At 47.9% G+C, this 22,628-nt stretch overlaps 1 protein-coding gene across 3 annotated transcripts in view; it reads right to left on the bottom strand.

Moving 5' to 3' along the window:
• The window catches only part of HAPLN1 (hyaluronan and proteoglycan link protein 1), a 329,203-nt gene that overhangs the window by 166,207 nt on the left and 140,368 nt on the right, over window positions 1-22,628 (bottom strand). For 2 of the 3 annotated variants that reach the window (XM_069224798.1, XM_069224791.1), the window contains one exon: window positions 16,539-16,668. In XM_069224798.1, the coding sequence (XP_069080899.1) occupies window positions 16,539-16,638 (100 nt within the window). In that variant the 5' untranslated portion in view covers window positions 16,639-16,668. Of the gene's footprint in view, window positions 1-16,538; window positions 16,669-17,298; window positions 17,384-22,628 lie in introns of those variants that run through there. The other variant, XM_069224806.1, reaches the window with a different exon arrangement.

Raw genomic sequence — 22,628 nt, forward strand, 5'->3', positions numbered from 1 at the left:
TATACTTGTGGTTCAAGGGGTATGAGTCAACTCTCCACATGAACATGGTCCCTGAGGTACACTTGGAGCATTTCTGTGGAAGCACTTTGAGGTAGAGGGGAGGGACACCTTGACAGCCCTAGGGGATCGCAGAGGCTGACCTACTCTACCATGAAGGATGCCCTACTCACTGGGTATGGTCTCACTCCAGAGCAGTAAAAGGAAAAGTTTAGGTCTTACAAGAAGGGGGATTCTGAAACTTGGTTGGAATGTTGTAGAACACTGGATGGGTAGGTGAAGTACAGCAAGATAACAACTTATGGGGGGCTGTACAATTTGATTGCATGAGAGCACTTGCATAGTCTTTGTTTTGCAGAGCTGTGCTGGCACCTGATTGACAGCAAGCTGACTGACCGAAAGAAGTTTGCCCAGGAGACTGACTGTTGGGAGAGTACCAGGGTCTAAAAGTGTTACGGGGGAGACACCACCAAGATGTTGAGGGGCAAGGGTAAACAGGGGGAATTCTCTAAAGGGCCCAATCTTGTTCCCAGGGTAATGATTCTCGTCCCCAAGGGGAGAGGCAGTCTTGGATCTCTACAGGGAAACCTGCAGAGAGGGGTCACCGCAAGTGTTATGTTTGTGATCAGCAGGGTCACATGAGGGGGGCACTTGAAGTCTCACAAGTAGACATCAGCACACACTGTACACAGTCACTGGGGTTGGCCAGTGTGGCACTTGGTGAAGAGTTGGTTCCATGGCAAGGGTGGGAGCCAACGAGATGACTCTTGTTTCACTAGGGAACAGTGAGATGTCCCAGTGGAACCTTGTGCCTGGGAACATTAGGAAGTAGAGGCAGTGGGTGACTATCAATGGACAGAGGGGGGAGGCTCTGAGAGACACAGAAGCCAGTGTGACTACTGTCAGGTATCAACTGGTGTCTGAAGAGCAGGTGGTCCCCAATGTGTTTCACTAAGTAGCTGCTGTAGACAACTCTGAATGGCAGTACAAGGTGGCACAGGTTCCCTTTGAATGGGGGGTGCCTCAGGTTCCTTGAGTGTAGCTGTGAGTCCAACCATGCCTGTTGATTGTCTGCTACGTAACAACCTGGAGGATTCACCTTGTTGTGAGGTGGAAGGCAGGTCATAGTTGAAGATGTTGGGTCTGCCTGGGTGGGTACGTGTGACCACTCAGTCTATGGCAGCCAGTAAGGGTGATCAGGAGGACCTGGACCTTGAAAGAGTGGCGTAGGTGCCTGCCAGGAAGAGAAAGGGCAAGGGGCATGGGAAACCCATCCCAGATGTCCCCATGGTCTGGGAAGAGGCTGAAACTGAGAAGGATGCCCCGGAACCTACAGGGGAGCAAGTGGCTGAACTGGGGTGTGTGCCAGAGATGGCCCTTTGGCAGCCAGAAGGGGGTCCCACCAGGAAGGAGTTCTGCATGGCTCAGAGAACATGTCCTTCTCTTGAGGGTCTGTGGTGGCAGGCTGCAGACCAGGTGGCTTGCAAAGAGTCTGGATTACATTGGATTTACTGGGAGGATGACCTCCTGTATAGTGTGCCTAAAGTTGCTGAGCCCGGGGCAGCACAAGTGCTGGTGGAACCTGAGTGCTTCAGAAGCTTTCTACTGGCTCTGGCTCATGTTGTGCTCTTGGCAGGACATTTGGGACAGGACAAGACCTTTCAGAGGAGGGTCACCGACTTTTACTGGTCCCAAATGCGCAGGCTCTCTGATGCACATTGCAGGTCTTCCCAAACTTGCCAGGCAAGAGGCAAGAGTCGGGGAAAATGCAAACTCCCCTCCAACCATTCTCAGTCGTGAGCACCCCTTTTGAGCAGGTGGGAATCAACATTGTGGGGTCTCTGCCCCCATGACAGCCATGGGCAACAGTTTCATCCTGGTATTGGTGGACCATGCCACCCGGTACCCGGAGGCCATCCCTTTAAGGTCAGTATCGGCCCCCGTGGTGGGCCGGCATTGATGGGGGTTTTTACCTGCATGGGGCTCCCAAGGAGGTGGTATTTAATTGGGGTACCAATTTCATATCTACATATAAAAAGTCTCTGTGGAAGGAGTGTTGGGCAATCTACAAGTTCACAGCTCCTTACCACCCCCAATGAAATGGGCTAGTGGAAAGGTTCAACCGCCGCCTGAAAGGCATGATTATGGGTCTGTCAGAACCCATGAGGCGTAAGTGGGACATCCTACTGCCATGGCTTCTCTTCACATACAGGGAAGTACCAGAGAAGAGACTTTGTTTAAGCCCCTTTGAGATGCTGTATGGGCACCCTCCGAGAAGACCTCAGAGTCTGATAAAAGAAGGCTGGTAGAAAGCTCCCAATAGGCCCCAAAGGATGTATTTAGCTTTGTGCTGACCTTCAGAAACCAGACTTCATGCCTCAGGTAGCTCGCTCAGGAGAATCTTGAAGCAAGCCAGGAGGACATGAAACGATAGTACGACCAGAATGCCACTCTGGTTGAATTGCAGCCTGCTCAGAAATTGTAGGTTATGGCCCCAGTGGAGCCTTGTGCACTCCAGCAAAAAATAAATAATCCTTTTGAGGTGGTGGATTGCAAGAGTGATGCCACTTGGTGAACTTGAAGACTCCAAGAACCCTTTGAGGGTCCCACATTGGAACCACCTCAAACCAGATTTTGACAAGTCTGAACTAACTATGCTCTTGGCAACAGGTGATGGAATGATGGAATAGAGTGAATCTTTCCTGACAACATGTCTATCCAAGAAAAATATGGGTCTTTGGAGGGTGTGAACCTCTATCCAACACTGATCCTGGAACAGCAGAGGGATTTTCTCCAGTTGCTGGACAGTTTGTCTCTCTGTTTTCCTTGACCCCATGGGTCACTCATTTGTGTACCCATGGGGACAGTCCACCGGTGAAACATAAGATCTACAGGGTGACTGACAAGGGTAGAGCCAGCATCAAGGATGAGATTTCCAAGATGCTAGCCTTAAGGGTGATAGATTTCTCCAGCACTCCTTGGGCCAGCCCAGTGGTCTTGTCCCAAAGGCTGCTGACCCAGGTGCCACTCCTGAACTTAGGTTCTGCATTGACTACCATGGGCTCAACTGCATCACTAAGACTGACACGCACCACATTCCCAGAGCTGATTAACGCATGGATTGGCTACGAGCTGCCAAGTTCCTCAGTACGTTTGACTTAACGTCTGGATACTGGCAGATTGCCTTGACCGATGGGGCCAAAGAGAGCACAGCATTTTCAACACCAGACAGGCACTACTAGTTCTGGGTCATGCCCTTTGGGTTGAAGAATGCCCTTGCCACCTTTCAGCGGTTGGTCACCCAGGTTTTAGCTGGGCTGGAGGATTTCAGCACTGCCTACCTGGATGACATTGCAGTGTTCAACTCCAGCTGGGAGGAACACCTGCATCACCTCTGCAAAGTGTTGAAGGCCCTGCAGAAGGCAGGCCTCATTTTTAAGGCCAGTAGGTGCCAAATAGGGCAAGGATCTGTGGTTTATCTGGGACACCAGGTGGGATGTGGCCAGGTGGCACCCCCACAACCCACAATGTACAGTATTCTGGCTTGGGAACCCCCTAAAAACCCAGACAGAGGTGAGTGCCTTCTTAGGCCTCACCAGCTACTACAAGAGATTTGTCAAGGGGTATGGCACCATTGTTGCCCCCTTGACAGAGCTGATTTGAAGGAAAGAGACCAAGAAAGTGATCTGGACTGAGGCTTGTGAGACTGCTTTTGATGCCCTGAAGGCAGCCATGTGCATGGCACCCGTGCTGAAAGCCCCCAACTTCTCCATGGAATTTGTTGTGCAGACTGACGCTTCAGAGCATGGTGTGAGGGTGGTTCTAGCACAGCTAAATGAAGAGGGCCTATACCAGCCTGTAGCGTTCATTAGTGGGAGGTTACTCCCCAGGGAACAGAGGTGGAGGGCAATTGAGAGAGAAGCTTTTTCTTTGCTCTGGGTGCTGAAGAAGCTAAGACCCTACTTGTTTGGGACTCACTTCCAGGTTCAGACAGAACACAGGCCCCTCAGATGGTTAATGCAGATGAGGGGTGATAACCCCAAACTGTTGAGGTGGTCCATCTCCGTACAGGGAATGGACTTTATGGTGGAACACCACCCTTGTAAAGAACATGCCAATGCTGATGGTCTGTCCAGATTCTTCCACCTTAGTGATGAGAACTCCTATGAGGTTGGGTAGTTCTCCCCAGTTTCAGCTGGGGGGGGGGCATGTGTTAGACCTGGCATCCTTGGCATGGTTTCCCCTGTTTTGTGCCTCTGCTTCCTGTATTTCTGACTGTGTGCTGGATTTCATTTTTGCTGGTTTTTGGTACTCTGGGCACTTTGCCACTGCTGACCAGTGCTAAAGTGTAAGTGCTCACTATGTGAAATTGCATATGTAATTGGCGTTCCCATGATTGACATATTTGATTTACTAGTAAGTACCTAGTATAGTGTACCATGTGTGCCCAGGGTCTGTAAATTAAATGCTACTAGTGGGCATGCAGCAATGATTGTGCCACCAACATGAGTATCCCTGTGAAAATATTTCAAACCTGCCATTGTAGTGTCTGTGTGAGCAGTTTTAAACTGCCATGTCGACCTGGCAGTGGCACCCATTTGCCAGGCCCACACCTTTCCTTTTAGTATATGTAAGGCACCCCTAAGGTAGACCCTAGGTAGCCCCCTGGGTAGGGTGCAGTGTACTTAAAAGGTAGGACATGTACTGGTGTGCTTTATATGTCCTGATAGGGAAATACTACTAAATTCAGTTTTCGCTGTTGCAAAGCCTATCTCTCCCATAGGTTAATATGGGGATTATCTTTAAGTGCAGTTTTCCTTTGGGAGCAGATGGAGATGAGGGGTTTGGGTTTCTGAACTCACAATTTAAAAATACATCTTTTGGTAAAGTTGGTTTTTAGATTGTCTGGTTGAAAATGACACTTTTAGAAAGTGTGCATTTTCTTGCTAAACCATTCTGTGCCTCAGTTTGGCTGTTGAATCCATGCCTGGGTCAGACTGACAGTAGGGATGTTTGTGAATTCACTCTAGACAGTGACAGAAAGGGAGCTGAGGTGACTCCTGCATATACTGATGAGTCTTTCTGGGCTCAAGTGAGGGGGATGATCTGACACCTCACTTGAAAGGGCTGTGTCTGACCCCTCACCATGGAGTCTCCAGCCCCCTAAAGTGTGGCGGGGGCAGGGCGAGGAAGAGCCAGGGTATTGAGCACTACAAAAACTTTCCTTTGAAGTTTGCCTACTTCAAAGACAGAAATGAGTATGAGTAGTTGACCCAGAAACCCAGACTTTTAGAACACTTCTGGATCAAGAGGAGCCCCTGCCAAGTAGATGAGCTGAAGAACTGTGAGGGGGAGTTCTGCCCTTTTGATATATGTGCTTTGCAGGGTTGACCTGCAGTTGCTGCTTCTGCCTTAGAGAGGACAAAGATTGGACTTTGCTGTGTATCCTGCTTGTGAAGTTTCTCCAAAGGCTTGGACTGAGCTTGCCTCCTGTTAAGAAGTCTCAGGGACATCAACAACTTCATTGACCAGCAACTGGGCTCTCCTGATGAGACCCCCATGATTTTCCAAGTGGTGCCACTCCAGTCCTTGGACCTTTTGAAGGAGAAGCTGGTAAAACCTGGCAGAAAATTCACACACCGGAGCCAAGCGGCAGAAAAATCAATGGAGCACCTGCCTCCTGGCTGTAAAATCAATGCAGCATCTGCCTCTCAGCTGCAGAAATTGATGCATTGTCAGCTCAACACAGCTTCATCGTGAGCATGCATACGGATTTTGCATGCATTGTCCCTGGGTGCAAAAACGTCAACATCACCACACAGACCCGAGGCTGTCTGTCTGGAAATCGACGCATCCTTCCCGTGCGAGAAAAGAATTGAGGAATTGTTTAGCCTGCAGGGAAAAAATCAATGCACGGCCTCACTTGGGAGTAAGAAATCAACACATTGCTTCTTTTCTTTTTCACCCTCGCCCCTGTAGCTTTATTTTTGATGCATGCATACCAGGTACTTTGTGCCACTGATTCTTATAGATTAAGACTCTTTTTTAACTTTAAAGTTTGATATCTTTACTTGTGTATGTTGTTTTCTTTTTTTTCGTTTTGGTCTTGTTTGATTTAGATAAATATTGGATTTTTTCTCTAAACTGGTGGGGAGTCCTTTTGTGGTGCTTTCACTGTGTTACTATATGTGTTTATGCAGCTATTTATACATTGCCTCTGAGATAAGCCTGACTGCTTGTGCCAAGCTGCCAAGGGGGTGACCAAGGGTTATCTGAGCTGTGTATCTCCCTTACCCTCACTAGAGTGACAGTCCCTACTTGGACAGGGTGTTAACTGGCTGGCAACTAGAGACCCCATGTCTAACACCTTTCTACCTTTTTGACAGGGACATCCACAAACTTTTTGCCTCCTTCCTCCCATTTTTTCTGACCTGTTGTTGGCTTTTGACCTCTGGGCACTTTACCACTGCTAACCAGTGCTAAAGTGCATATGCTCTCTGTGTAAATTGTACTACTGATTGGTTTATCCATGATTGACTATTTAATTTACTTGTAAGTCCCTGGCAGAGTGCACTACATGTGCCTAGGGCAGGTAGATTAAATGCTACTAGTGGGCCTGCAGCACTGGTTGTGCCACCCACCTCAGTAGCCCCTTAACCCTGTCTCAGGCCTGCCATTGCAAGGCCTGTGTGTGCAGTTTCACTGCCACTTCGACTTGGCATTTAAAAGTACTTGCCAAGCCTAGAACTCCCCTTTTACTACATATAAGTCATCCCTAATGTGTGCCCTAGGTAACCCCTAGAGCAGGGTGCTGTGTAGGTAAAAGGCAGGACATGTACCTGTGTAGTTATATGTCCTGGTAGTGTAAAACTCCTAAATTCGTTTTTACACTACTGTGAGGCCTGCTCCTTTCATAGGCTAACATTGGGGCTGCCCTCATACACTGTTGAAGTGGCAGCTGCTGATCTGAAAGGAGCAGGAACGTCATATTTAGTATGGCCAGAATGGTAATACAAAATCCTGCTGACTGGTGAAGTCGGATTTAATATTACTATTCTAGAAATGCTACTTTTAGAAAGTGAGCATTTCTTGGCACTAAAATCTTGTTGTGCCCTTCCATCCACGTCTGGCTAGGTTTAGTTGACAGCTCCTTGTGCATTCACTCAGACACACCCCAAACACAGGGTACTCAGCCTCACTTGCATACATCTGCATTTTGAATGGGTCTTCCTGGGCTGGGAGGGTGGAGGGCCAGCCCTCACACAAAGGACTGCCACACCCCCTACTGGGACTCTGGCAGACAGGATTGAACTGAAAGGGGGCTTGGTGCATTTCTTAGAGACTCTTTGAAGTCACCCCCACTTCAAAGGCACAACTTAGTATAAAACAGGGCCTCTGCCCTACCTCATCAGACACTTGCTGGAGAAGAAACCTGAACCAGAAACTACATCCTGCCAAGAAGAACTGCCTGGCTGCTCAAAGGACTCACCTGTCTGCTTTCTACAAAGGACTGCTGCATTGCTGTTGCCCTGCTGCCTTGCTGAACTCTTGTCTGGCTGTGAAAGTGCTCTCCAAGGGCTTGGATAGAGCTTGCCTCCTGTTCCTGGAAGTCTCAGGGCCAAAAAGACTTCTCTCTTTTACTTGGACGCTCCGTGCGCTGAAAATTTCGACGCACAGCTTGTTCGCCGGCGAAAAAAACGCCGCACACCGCCGCTGATCGACGCGACGCTCTTGGGACGATCGAGAATCCGACGCACGGCCTCGCAAGGACAACGCCGCCCGACCTCTAGAGGAGAAATCGACGCGACGCCTGCCATGAGATCTTAATTTCAACGCGCAGCCCCGCAGATCGACATCCGGAGGAGAAATCGACGCGACGCCTGCCGTGAGATCGTAATTTCAACGCGCAGCCCCGCAGATTGACATCCAGAGGAGAAATTGACGCAACGCCTGCCGTGAGATCGTAATTTCGACGCGCAGCCCCGCAGACCGACGCGCAGCCGGAGAACAAGCAGGAAAATCAACGCACAGACCCGGGACATCTGGTAATCCCCGCGATCCACAGAAAGAGACAGTCCGCGCGCCGGAAAACGACGCCGGCCTCCCCGCGTGGAAAATAACTAAGCAAGTCCGTGTGTGCTGGGGAGAAATCGACGCACACACCCTTTTTCCGCGCACCTCTTCTCTTGTGGCCCTCTGAGGAGATTTTTCCACGCTAAACCAGGTACTTGTGCTTGAAAGAGACTTTGTTAATATTCTAAAGATTTAAGACACTTTATATCACTTTTCAGTGATATCTTTACAAATTCGTATTGCAACTTTGATCATTTTTGACCTGAAGATACCCAGATAAATATTATATATTTTTCTAAATACTGTGTGGTGTATTTTTGGGGTGTTATGCTATGGTGTTGTATGATTTATTGCACAAATGCTTTACACATTACCTTCTAAGTTAAGCCTGACTGCTCGTGCCAAGCTACCGGAGGGTGAGCACAGGCTGATTTTGGATTGTGTGTGACTTACCCTGACTAGAGTGAGGGTTCTTGCTTGGACAGAGGGCAACCTGATGCCAACCAAAAACCCCATTTCTAACATTGGTGATCAGCGGTGAGGATAGGACTTGTGTTTGTGCAGTGACATACAGTAGCTAAGTATTTCACTACCTACCCACAGTTGAAGGTCAACTTGATTTTTCATCTTTTTTTGCTTTTGGTTCTCTGATGTCCTCCTGGATATACTATTGATATTTGGGACTTTGGATTTTGGTTTTTGCTAGTAAGATCTTATCAGAATGGGATTGCTTACCTACCTCTTTGTGCCTACTGACCACCTCACTAAGGCTGACTTAAGGAGGCTTTGCAGAAAATGGGGCCTTCCTGTATCAAGGAAATCTACTAAGATGGAAATGCTACATGCCTACATAGTCTGGGAGGAAGAAAGATGGGCAGAGAGAGAGGCAGAAAAAAAACCAAATGACTAAATACCCCTCAGATGAGGAGGGGGACTACTCAAATGAGGAGGATGACTACTCAGATGAGGAAAGATATCCAGTGAGAGCAGAATGGCTCTGAGCTCGAGAGCGGTGGATGGAAGAACTAGATGAGTTTCTTGAAAGGGCTGAGGCAGCGAGTCTCTTAGCCCTGGAGGAAGAAAAGATTGCAGCTCAAGAGCTGAGCTGTAAAGAGCTGAAACTGGAGGCCGGAAGGGCTGAGTCCAGTTCAGATGGTGGCAGCAAAAATCTTGCATCTAGTACTGCTGAAGAAGGGCACAAGCCCAGAGATGTGGTGCCCAACTTGAAGAAGGGAGTTGACACACCCCAGGCAGTTCAAGGGTATGAGGTAGTTCCCGTTATGCACAGGGTCCCTGAGAAGGATTGGGGAACTGGCACAGGGAGTCATATTCCTACTGGGGGGAGGGACACTTTACTGACTCTAGCAGAGAGTAACAGAGAAAAGGGTTCCCCCCTGGTGGACGTCCTGGATATAGAGTGTAGAGACATCCCAGAAGAGTATGGGTTGAGTGTCAGGGACAGACAGATACTGTCTCAACAGTCTCAGGAGGGTGAAGTAGAGTGCTTTTCCAAGGTTGAGTTACTGGGTGGTTGGGTGAAGGGTACTGTGGTTAATACATGTGAAGGGCAGAATGATGTAATTGCTGGAGAGCATATGTCTGGTCCTTATTTTCCAGAGCTACGCCAACACCAGGTGGAGTGTGAGTTCTCTGACCCCAAGGAACTTACAATGGAGGCAGACTTCTGGGTGAGTACCAGAGAGTCTGAAGAGGCATTTGGGGGTGCTCCTGAAGGGAGTGGTCTAGGTGGTTCCCAACCGAGTGTGGTGGGAAAGGATTGTAGTGTCCCAGGTAGGTCCCAGGTCCTAGAGGGTTCCATGAGGGAACACCAGGAGGGAAGCCTAGCCTGTACCGTAGGGCCACCTTTTGAGGGAAGCCCCGCAGTGTCAGAAGAACTTGGGGGGGTGACTGTAGCCAGCATCCCAACAGTTCTGGTGTCTGGCAGTACCCCTCCTAGTGAGGGGGTGCAGAAGTCCAGACATAGGGTTGAGAGGGGGTTGCAGACCCCAGTGGAGGACCTTGAGAGTCAGGGGACAGCTCTGAGAGCAGAGCCCCCCAGGAATGACCCAGGTGAAACCGTTTCTGGTTTGGGGGAAACCCAGACTCTGCCGGATGGGCAGAGGTCGGGAGACCTGCGCCAACCAGACTCTTGTGTGACCCTTGGGGACGGTATGTCCCTTGTGGGGGGTGAGAGTGCCCCCCAGGAAGTCCTGGCATGCCAGGCAAAGATTCAACCTCAGGGTGGTGACTCTAGGTTGGATACCCAGGTTCAGAGGTTAAACTCTGACCTGGTGGGAGGTAGATGTGCCTCCCAAGAAGTCCTGCTGTGCCAGGCAATTGTCCAACCTCAGGGTGTTGACTCTGGGTTGGATAACCAGGTTCAGAGGTTAAACTCTGACCTGATGGGGGGTAGGTGTGCCCCCCAGAAAGCCCTGGCGTGCCAGGCAATTGCCAAACCTCAGGGTGGTGACCCTGGGTTGGGGAACCAGGCTCAGCGGTTAAACTCTGACCTGGTGGGAGGTAGGTGTGCCTCCCTGGAAGTCCTGGCCTGCCAGGCAATGGTTCAACTTCAGGGTGATGACTCTGGATTGGCTAACCAGGTTCAGGGGATAAACTCTGACCTGTTGGGGGGTAGGTGTGCCCCCCAGAAAGTCCTGGTGTACCAGGCAGTGGTCCAACCTCAGAGTGCTGGCTCTGGGTTGGATAACCGGGTTCAGAGGTTAAACTCTGACCTGGTGGAGGGTAGGTGTGTCCCCCAGAAAGTCCTGGCGTGCCAGGCAATTGCCCAACCTCAGGGTGGTGACCCTGGGTTGGGGCACCAGGCTCAGAGGTTAAACTCTGACCTGGTGGGAGGTAGGTGTGCCTCCCTGGAAGTCCTGGTGTACCAGGCAGTTGTCCAACCTCAGGGTGCTGACTCTGGGTTGAATAACCGGGTTCAGAGGTTAAACTCTGACCTGGTGGGGGGTAGGTGTGCCCCCCAGAAAGCCCTGGCGTGCCAGGCAGTTGCCCAACCTCAGGGTGGTGGCCCTAGGTTGGAGAACCAGGTCCAGAGGTTAAACTCTGACCTGGTGGAGGGTCAGTGTGCCCTCCAGGAAGTTCTGGCGTGCCAGGCAATTGTTCAACTTCAGGGTGGTGACTCTGAGTCAAATGGCCAAGTTCAGAGGTTAAACTCTGACCTGGTGGAGGGTCAGTGTGCCCTCCAGGAAGTCCTGGCGTGCCAGGCAATTGTTCAACTTCAGGGTGGTGACTCTGAGTTGAATGGTCAGGTGCAGAGGTTAAACTCTGACCTGGTGGGGGGTAGGTGTGCCCCCCAGGAAGTCCTGGTTTGCCAGGCAGTGATCCAGTCTGAGGGTACAGACCCTGGGCTGGAAGACCAGGTTCAGGGTGTCCCCCCGGACCTGGAGGGAGGGGCTACTGATAACAGTGCCCCTACCATGTTGTCTTCTGAGGAGGCCACTCCTAGTTGGAGGGTGCTGGACCCCAGAGGGGAGGGCAGGGGGAGGGAAGCCTCACCCCGGGCCCTAGTCCAACCTGAAGGTACAGGCCCCAGGTTGGAGGGCCAGTTGCAGGTTAACAGCCCTGCACTGGTGGAGGAATGGTACAGGGCGACTTCTGTAAGCACCCTGACATGTTGGACTCTGGGGGTACCGCTCCAGGAGGGAGGGTACAGAGCCCCAGAGGGGAGGACCAGGGTCAGGCTGTCATCCCTGACCTGGTGGAAGGGAGAGTGGTTAAAGGGTGCCCAGCACCTGGGGCTACCGCCCCCCACTCTCCACAGCCACAGTGGTTGGAGAGCTTTGAGAGGCCTGGGGCCTGGCTCTCATCCCTGGCAGCTGTCAGTAATCACTGTGGCTTGCTGTCCGGGTGGACAGAGTTATCCCTGGGGAGGGGACAAGTGTCACACCCCAGGGGTAGAGTGGGCAACACCACTGTGTTGGTCGTGGTGGTACTATCCTGCTCCTGGGATACATCTGTGAGCAAAGTAAGGTTAGGTGCTGCACAGATGGGATCCGCAGGTAAGGAGAAAGGTTCCCCATGGGTTGGCTTAGTGGGCCCTGAGAGTATGGACAGAGTGATCCAATTGGAGTCAGGAAGGCGAAGAACTGGAGCATGCCCCTGCTGTTGTGGGCCTGGGTCCTTGTTCTGTCGCCTCAAACAGGGAAGTACATCAGGATAGTGATTGTTCTCCCCTGGCTTTAGGCTGGTAGGGGGTCATGTTGGACCTGGCTTTTTTACAGTGACATCCCCAAACTTTTTGCCTCCTTCCTCCGATTTTTTCTGACCTGTTGTTGTTGGCTTTTGACCTCTGGGCACTTTACCACTGCTAACCAGTGCTAAAGTGCATATGCTCTCTGTGTAAATTGTACTACTGATTGGTTTATCCATGATTGACTATTTAATTTACTTGTAAGTCCCTGGCAGAGTGCACTACATGTGCCTAGGGCAGGTAGATTAAATGCTACTAGTGGGCCTGCAGCACTGGTTGTGCCACCCACCTCAGTAGCCCCTTAACCCTGTCTCAGGCCTGCCATTGCAAGGCCTGTGTGTGCAGTTTCACTGCCACTTCGACTTGGCATTTAAAAGTACTTGCCAAGCCTAGAACTCCCCTTTTACTACATATAAGTCATCCCTAATGTGTGCCCTAGGTAACCCCTAGAGCAGGGTGCTGTGTAGGTAAAAGGCAGGACATGTACCTGTGTAGTTATATGTCCTGGTAGTGTAAAACTCCTAAATTCGTTTTTACACTACTGTGAGGCCTGCTCCTTTCATAGGCTAACATTGGGGCTGCCCTCATACACTGTTGAAGTGGCAGCTGCTGATCTGAAAGGAGCAGGAAGGTCATATTTAGTATGGCCAGAATGGTAATACAAAATCCTGCTGACTGTTGAAGTCGGATTTAATATTACTATTCTAGAAATGCCACTTTTAGAAAGTGAGCATTTCTTGGCACTAAAATCTTGTTGTGCCCTTCAATCCACGTCTGGCTAGGTTTAGTTGACAGCTCCTTGTGCATTCACTCAGACACACCCCAAACACAGGGTACTCAGCCTCACTTGCATACATCTGCATTTTGAATGGGTCTTCCTGGGCTGGGAGGGTGGAGGGCCAGCCCTCACACAAAGGACTGCCACACCCCCTACTGGGACTCTGGCAGACAGGATTGAACTGAAAGGGGGCTTGGTGCATTTCTTAGAGACTCTTTGAAGTCACCCCCACTTCAAAGGAACAACTTAGTATAAAACAGGGCCTCTGCCCTACCTCATCAGACACTTGCTGGAGAAGAAACCTGAACCAGAAACTACATCCTGCCAAGAAGAACTGCCTGGCTGCTCAAAGGACTCACCTGTCTGCTTTCTACAAAGGACTGCTGCCTTGCTGTTGCCCTGCTGCCTTGCTGAACTCTTGTCTGGCTGTGAAAGTGCTCTCCAAGGGCTTGGATAGAGCTTGCCTCCTGTTCCTGGAAGTCTCAGGGCCAAAAAGACTTCTCTCTTTTACTTGGACGCTCCGTGCGCCGAAAATTTCGACGCACAGCTTGTTCGGCGGCGAGAAAAACGCCGCACACCGACGCTGATCGACGCGACGCTCTTGGGACGATCGAGAATCCGACGCACGGCCTCGCAAGGACAACGCCGCCCGACCTCTAGAGGAGAAATCGACGCGACGCCTGCCGTGAGATCGTAATTTCAACGCGCAGCCCCGCAGATCGACATCCAGAGGAGAAATCGACGCGACGCCTGCCGTGAGATCGTAATTTCGACGCGCAGCCCCGCAGACCGACGCGCAGCCGGAGAACAAGCAGGAAAATCAACGCACAGACCCGGGACATCTGGTAATCCCCGCGATCCACAGAAAGAGACAGTCCGCGCGCCGGAAAACGACGCCGGCCTCCCCGCGTGGAAAATAACGACGCAAGTCCGTGTGTGCTGGGGAGAAATCGACGCACACACCCTTTTTCCGCGCACCTCTTCTCTTGTGGCCCTCTGAGGAGATTTTTCCACGCTAAACCAGGTACTTGTGCTTGAAAGAGACTTTGTTAATATTCTAAAGACTTAAGACACTTTATATCACTTTTCAGTGATATCTTTACAAATTCGTATTGCAACTTTGATCATTTTTGACCTGAAGATACCCAGATAAATATTATATATTTTTCTAAATACTGTGTAGTGTATTTTTGGGGTGTTATGCTATGGTGTTGTATGATTTATTGCACAAATGCTTTACACAGTACCTTCTAAGTTAAGCCTGACTGCTCGTGCCAAGCTACCGGAGGGTGAGCACAGGCTGATTTTGGATTGTGTGTGACTTACCCTGACTAGAGTGAAGGTTCTTGCTTGGACAGAGGGCAACCTGATGCCAACCAAAAAACCCATTTCTAACAACCAGTCTTCCGATTACATAGCTATCCCCAGTGGTTAACTTGGGGTGGTAGTTGCTCGTGGGGGCCATGGCGCTCATTTTTAGGTGCCTACACTTATTTTTACTTAGCAGACGTTGACTGATAGCTGAATAGGGAAACCAAGTCAAATTGGAAAGACAAAAGAAGAGAAAGACGCAAAAAACGTCATAATAGGAGAAATCAGTAACCTGCAAGGCTAAGATGAAGGGACAGGGAGTGTCTGGTACCGGACTAAAGAGGCACAAGTTTGATTGAAAACCATACAGCTTTGGTATTCAACGCGCTGATAATTAATTGCACTCGACGCAGGCTTTTGAGTAGAGCTTTGAGCACCGGCACTCCTTCCTTTACAAATTAAGCACTGCTCATCTCATTGAAAATAAGGCAGAAAGAGAGTTGTACAGAAAAACCTTGGTTCACTGCTGAGCCACACATTCTCAAACAAATCACATGAGGGAAAGGCCGTGGATAATTAATGGATGTATAAAAGGAGTTCAGCACAGAAGGTCTTCAAGATTTCCAGCAATTATATACATTTTTGGAAGATGAACATTTAACAGATTAAATACTTTTAATAAGCTCTGAATGCACAGTTCTCAGTAAATGTTTTACTTTGGGACAAACTAGGTAGCACTAAAGAGTGCACTGCTTTTGAATATCATATAATAAATTGCTAGATTTTAGTAGGTAACATATTCACTTTACAGTAACAAAGTAAACACTGTAAACATTAAATTGAAATTTCACTTTAGAAAGTAGAAATTCAAACACCAGAATAGGGATGTTGATCGTAATATGTTATAAAAAGCGAACTTATGAGGAATCCAACATCTAAAGGAAAACTGTGCGTATGAACGTAAAAGATAAACTATAAGACGCATTAAAATATCCGCAATGTTCACCAGGGCTCTGTGGAAACCAAGTTAAGGTAGTAAACTTCCAAGCCAAAAGGAACTGAAAAGCAGCCAAAAATAAATTTGTCGCACTCTGTAACTTCGAATAACGTATTGAGGGAACCGTTGCTATGAACTACCACGTCTCAGTGGAATAATGTTTAAAGCCCTACAAAGTCAGCTGTGTGTGTTTCAATGTTTGAGTTACCCATCTGACCTTGATAAGAATTAACAGGCGCTGAAAGGGGAACAATATATGCCTTAGTATAAAGCAACGTCCTAGTTTATGTTTCAAACCGTGAGCATCAATAACCAGGGGGGAATGGCCAGAACATACTCTAAGGTATGTAATATGCATTGTTAAAAGTGTTACTTATGACCTGCTCGGGACTCGGGTATTCGGCAGGAGAGTTCTGGTTTTACTGGTGTTTGCTGTTTTCTGCATACCTACTGTGGCTGCCTTCTCTCAGCGCAGTCCTCAACTATTGAAGCTGATGCTGAAAAAAAACATCTGCAATGCACTGCAGACCGCATCCTTCCAGAGGTGGGAGCCTTCCACTGCAAATAAACTTGCCACCAACAGCACACTGCAGAGGGACGTTAAGGAACCCTGTACCTTGGAAAATACGAGCGCGTTTTTATGTTCTCCTTTTACACTATTCACTTTGTTGTCTGTTTTCTAATATGTATTGTTAAATGTACGTTCCACCCAAGATGTTTTATATCTCATGAAAAGAAAACCTTTTTGTAGTTTTCGGGATATACTGCAAACACACGCACTAACGGATTAAAAGCACATCGCCGGATAAAGGTCACTGCTTGGCCCTGCAGGTAACTCTACCGCCGCTTCGTATGCAGTTATGCGGCACCCATCGTGCGCTGTGACTCTAAAGATAACTGGGAAACGCGACCCTCGCTTGACCGCACGCGCTCTGCTGGCCACTGTAGCAGAGGTCCGGCATGCTGACCTTCTCAGAATGCTTCCAGGAGCCCCAGTGCTTCGCAGGCATTAAGGGGATGAAGAGATACCAGTTGTTTTGAGGCGCAGTTGCGGTGATGCGGGCGAAGAGGAAAAAAAGTGCACAGAGGGGTAAAAGTTGATGAAGCATAACATGATACGTACAAGAGAGTGGATGCAAAATTAGCGAATTACTTTTCGTGGAGCAGCTGCTTACCTTGAATGTGGATGATCCTGTCCAGCTCGTGAGAGTTGCTCTCGGTGTGGTGTTCAGCCCAGCAGCCCGAGACCAGCACCAGCAGCAGCAAAGTCTTCATCGTCGCACAGTCCCACGCACTTCTTCTTCACTGCGGGAGCATCACATACAAGAGAGGCTGGTGAAATTTTGGGAATGTGCACTGCGCCCGCTGCTACATGCTATTTGCCCTGTCCTTATTATAGTGAGGCTAAAAAACATATACCGAGCCCAGCCTTACACACTTAGCTGTCCTTCTGTAACTGAAAATGCTTAGTTTGTAACAACCCGATTTAACCCGTGGGTGGCCAACGATGCTGACAGCACCAAGCCCTTGTAGGTAATGAGTCCCACCATCAGCAGGCATGCTTACCACATTGACGTAGGCTTGGAAAATTAACAAAACCACATGTGCAAGTTTCAGATCCATTTAAAAGCAAACGTTGAGCACAGACCACGCGTTTCTGCAGAAAATCACACAGTGCTCGTGCATACTGAATTTCGTAAAGCATTAATCGTTCTGTTCTGCTACAGTGCAGTCTTTATCTGGGAGAAATGTCATTGTTAAGGGTTTTTTTTTTGCTGCGAGAACAATATTCTATCAAACTTCCGCCTTCCTGAACGTTGTACTTGTAAAGTTCAGGTAACTTTACAGGATGTGGGAAGACGATGTTTTCTGGTTAAAACATCACGCATATGTTATGTGTCTGGCTCACTGAGGCATGTATGCAGACCCACTTACCATGTTAAAGAATATCCAATGTGCGCAACGAACCGCTAGTCTCATGCATGCGCAGCGTGTCTAATGGTGCTGCAGCTGCCATCATTGATTTCCATTCATTCTCCCCAGAATGCTGACGCACTCACTCTGGTGCGCCAGGTACGGTGTCAGCACTCAGCAGAGCCGCGTGCTGGACGGGCGACCTCAGCCTGCATCCGAGTTGGAATTAGGCAAAAGGACCCTGTAGACAGAAATTGAAGAGAAAAGGCATAGGGCAGGGCAGTCTCTTCATCTACCACTCGGGCATTATAATGAAAAGGCAGTTCTCAAGAGTGCCTATCTGCAGAGGGAGCCCTAAACATTAATAGGAATGGATTTCTGCAGAGACCGTTTCCGTGCTGTGGTAGGCAAACATGGTGTGTGTGCATCCTAACCCAGGTTAAGCTGGTAGCCCCCTGAGTGCCATTGACTCTTTAAAGTAGGTATGTCCTAACTCGTGTAATTTGCTGTACTGTAATTACACATAATTACCACAAAATCACACAAGATTTTGCGTTATTATAAGAAAAGAGTAATTACGCATGTATGGCTATTTTCTCAGAACAAAAATGTCCACTTGCATCTGAAATGGACCGAGGGCAGTGCTTAATTTGTGTTGGTGGTTTTTGAAAGCCGGCACCTATTTTTCAGCCTCAAGCATTTACTGTGAGCAAAAGACAAATATGGGAAAGATGGAGGAAGAGAAAAATGAAAAAGCGTCACAAAGGTAGAAAGCAGAAAGGTGCAAGAGTGGGCTGAAAGGGCAAGGAGTGGCTGTAAATGGATTAAAGAGGCCCAATATGGCTTCAGGATTATGCTGCCTCAGTATTCAGAGCTCTCACATTCAATTGCAGCAGCCACATGTGTCAGAGGAGAGCTTTGGGCACCGGCATGTTTTTATTTACAAATTAAGCACTCACCGAGGGGTGTATTTTGTGCTAAGAAATAGTGCTAACTGCAACAGAACACAAATAGCAGCATGATTTCCACCAACTTACTCCTAGAATTTTGTACCATTTTCTTAAATTAATTTTGTGCTAAGAAAATATAGCTAACTGCAAAATAACACAAACAGCATTGTGGAGCAGCCACTCACATTCACGGAATTAGTTGTTTCTGTGCTTATTGTGCCCCCAAATTACTGTTAATTACATGACTAGACGTAATTACATAGGCTTCGGTCTCAGGTGAGATGTGGGCCAATGGGGGACACAATACCAAAGTGCACAGCAGTGCTTATCTGGCTTCTTTAGTTTTGTCTTTTTCTTTGTCTTGGTGTTGATCCATGGGAGTAAAGGATTTACCAGGGACAGTAGAAAAAATAAAAGGCGATAATGCAACTTATACCCCCTGTCCATTTTATTCCCCAGGGTCGTTGGCCCTCCAAGGGAATTCGGAGAGCTTATTAAAAGGGACACCATGCATGTCTGGGCTGCTGGTTCCCCCAAGAAAGTAGTCTTCTCCCCTTGTTCTTCACAACCTAGTTGGGATATTTTGGATGGTATTGAGCTCAAATTATGCCTGGTAGCCAGCTTTTACCACTGTGTGAGTTTTTTGTGTGTTTTCTGGGCCCTAAACTTGTGTTGTTTCTGTAGGAGCTGGCAATTTCTGGGCTTTAGCGCCAAACCATGGGCCTGTCATCTGCACAGTGCCTGGTGTGTTCCTCAGTGAGGGTTCACCTCCATCAGCACCTGCGCCCCCCAAGGCAGAATACCTTCCATACCTGCTCTTTTCAGGTTCCATAGCCTCTGTGGCTACATGAAGGATAGCAATTTAACAGCAAAAATTAAGAGGAGGCCCTCTGCAGGCCTAATTCTCCAAAATTTCAGAGGAACAATTCTCCTCAAGGGTTTCCCCGCAGGTTCACCCCTCTGATATCCATCACAGATTACAATGGAAATAGCACCACTGGCCATTGAGGGGTGAATATACAGAGTCCTATCTCTTCTATGTCTAGGATGTTCCAGCACCCCAAACAAAGGTTTTGTCTTCTTCCAGGTCCTGCAAAATCAACGTTTCACCCCATCTTCACTGTGTGGAGGCTTAAGTGAGTTCCATTAGTTAGGCACCTCTGTTCAGTCACAGGATAACACATCATCACTCCACCCCTGCGCTACACCTCCTGCACAGCATTGTGAAACATTTCAAGATGCTAACTTAAAAGTGGTCTATTTAAAGACAAATGCTAATCTGCGAGATCTTAAAACAATTCATGTAAATACTACAGTTGCCTGGATGCCCCACTCCAAAATTCAATGAGGGGCCCCTCGTGTGATTGGCTCCAGTGGTCTGGCATCCTGTCCTTTTGAAATTAGCCTACCAAGGCCTGACACAGTGTAAAAGTAATTATCAGGTGAAAATTTCGTTATGACTCTTTCTTTTCTCAGGAACAGGTCCAATCATGGGCAAATGGGTCTATTGTTAGAGGTGGCCTTTGTTCCTTCAGCAGTCCAGCAGAGTAATTAGCCAGGCCAGTCAAGGGCAACTAAAACCAAATATCCAAATAGGGGCTTAGTCAGAGAAGTATGATACATCCTCAAGTGCCATGAGAAGTGCAGATATGGCAAAAGTGACATTAAATCTGCACTCTGGATCCTTTTTTAATATTGTATTGGTATGTCACACTAGTAACCAGGCCAAACTATGGCAAACTATACGTTGGTATACATTTTGCCCATACCGTATAACACAAAAAGAGAACACATTTTTCAGTCAAACACTACAGACTTACACTGTTAGTGCCCACTCATATTATAAGGCCTATACCAACACAGCTCCAGTCACTGAAGGGTACCCTCTTCAACAAGATACCTATTCACAGATACCAATTTGAGCTGGACAGTTAAAACACTCCCTCAGCCCTCACACATATGCACGTATTCATCTGAAGTCAACCCAGAGCCTCTTATCCTACCTATGCAGCAGTGGACAATGGCGGCTAGCACTCCAAATCCATTTTTACAGGGCCTACATTGTGTGAGACTCGAATAGTGAGACTCACTCACAAGAAAAGTTCAAAAATGGATAGTCTAAAAGCAAAATATCCAACGGGTCAAATGGGTCTTAAAATATTTTCCGACAATAACCTACAATACCGTGCATCAAAGCACATTAAAAACATCTAAATATACAGTTTCACACACAAGTTGCACTGCATGAGGACCCCACCAAGATAATAATAAAGTTAGAAAGAAAAATACTTCTAGAAACCCTCTACATATGTTCCTCCCAAAACTGGGATTTTCTAGTAGTGTTCTAATAAATAGTGGACACAGAAGGCCTCTGAACAGTCTCTTAACCTGTGTTCCTTCAAGACTCATACTTTAGGGCCCTGTCTGATCGCATTTTCTATTGTTTGAGAATGTGGCACAGATGCACCCTTCCCGAGATGTCTTCTCACACCTTTTGTACAATATGGAGAACCCGCTAATGTAGGCGTCTTTTCATCCTCAGGTTGCAAACAAAGCAATATTTGTGAGCAGAGCTCTAAATGTGACACTGGCTTGATTGCAGACAAGGGCTATCCCAGTCTCTATTTCTAATCTTGTTCTGCTCCCCCCAATAGATGAGTGTAAACATCCCTTTGTGTGATTGAGGACCTTGAAGTGAAAGATGGATAATAACAGCAGAAAAACATAAGAGTTGGCTCATCTCCCATTTCTTTTCCCCCACAGCTTCTCAACAGAATATTTTGGCTGAATGGACATAGTTAATTGACATAGCAAGCATTTTGGTTTGTTCTCGGCTTGGTGACATATAACTGCCGGTCTACACAGCATTCTAGGAGCAGGACAAGCCAACTCTACTCAGTTTTAAAAACACTTCCTTTGAAGAAAAGCAAAGACATTGCCATCTCCTAAAATACTTTAGCTACTTTAGGCAAAATGGGCTTCGATTAGACAGGCATCAAACGTTATATCACAGTCCTTAGCATCCAAAAAAAGTAAATTTAGTGTACCCCGAGTTGCTTATGAATTCGAAATTCGACAGCTTACAGCTTCTGTGAATAATAACTTCTTAACTATCTTTATATTCACAAATTCACTATTCCAAAAATAAGTTAGCAAATTTAAGTAAAAACAAATGCGATAATATTACTTCGAGCGACTCAGGAGTCCATCTGGTTGGGTTCATTATCGAAAATTACAGCGTCAAATATTGATCAATAGAGACATCTCACGCATACCAAAAAAGTAAAAAATAAGAGTGCGCATTATAGGGCTGCAGTAGGGCTTTGGAAAAACGTAATCTTTGTGGGACGTTTCTGTCAGCGAAACTTAGTAAATTATATAGTTATCATCTAATTAATTTGTAAATCTCTATTTTTTGATCAAGTCATGCATCCGCAGAGAGTTACGGCTTCAGGGTGTGCACCATTTGGTGGTGATTTGCTGCATGTGCCTGATTTGTGGGAATATAATCTCCTGAGTGTGTTTAAGAAGACTGGGAGATCCAGTATCTGGGATTTATATGCATGAGTGAACACTTACATTGCATGGTTAAGAAGTGCACTAAAGGGGTGACTTTCACAACTGTGTGGGGCCAGGAAGGAAAGGCAGTAAAAAGTGCACGAGAGGCACAGTGCTTCCCTAAGCCTCATGGTAAGAGGTACCCAGGGAAGTAATACCGATACACTCTGTTCAGCAAAACACACGTAGGGGTGATAAGTGATGACGTGTTCTTGTCTCACATCAGGCAATATATTAATGGCCTCCTACTTCTCTTTTTATCCTGGAGGGTCATGCCCATAGTTGAAGAAGGACACAGGAGATGACCATAAGAGGAGACCACCCCGGGACACAGACGCCCCAGAGGGAGAACTGAAGTGTCATACCACACATCTTTTACACTGGACCTATCAGCTGCCTTCAACATGGTTTCACACCTCACCCTCTGCTCCAGACTATGCAGCTGGCATCCATGGAAAGGCCCTACAATGGGCACATTCTTTCCTGTCTGTCAGAACCCAGAGACCCAGACTACTGCCTTACCTGTGAGAACCTATGGAGATCACCTGCAGAGTTCCACACAGCTTCTCCCTGAGCCCCACACTCTTCAACATCTACATGGCCCCGCTCGCATCTATCATCAGAAACACAGGCTGAACATTGTCTCCTACGCTGATGACACCCAGCTGATCATCTCTCTGACCAAAACCGCACAACTGCAATGAAGAATTTCCACAACGGGATGGAAGCCGCTGTCGCCGCCTGGATGAAGGATAGCTGCCTAAAGCTGAACCCTGTCAAGACCAATATCCTCATCCTGGGACCCACCACATCAGCCTGGAATGACTCCTGGTGGCTATCCAC

This window comes from Pleurodeles waltl, chromosome 1_1, assembly GCF_031143425.1.
Source record: "Pleurodeles waltl isolate 20211129_DDA chromosome 1_1, aPleWal1.hap1.20221129, whole genome shotgun sequence".
Classification (NCBI taxonomy): Eukaryota; Metazoa; Chordata; class Amphibia; order Caudata; family Salamandridae; genus Pleurodeles; species Pleurodeles waltl.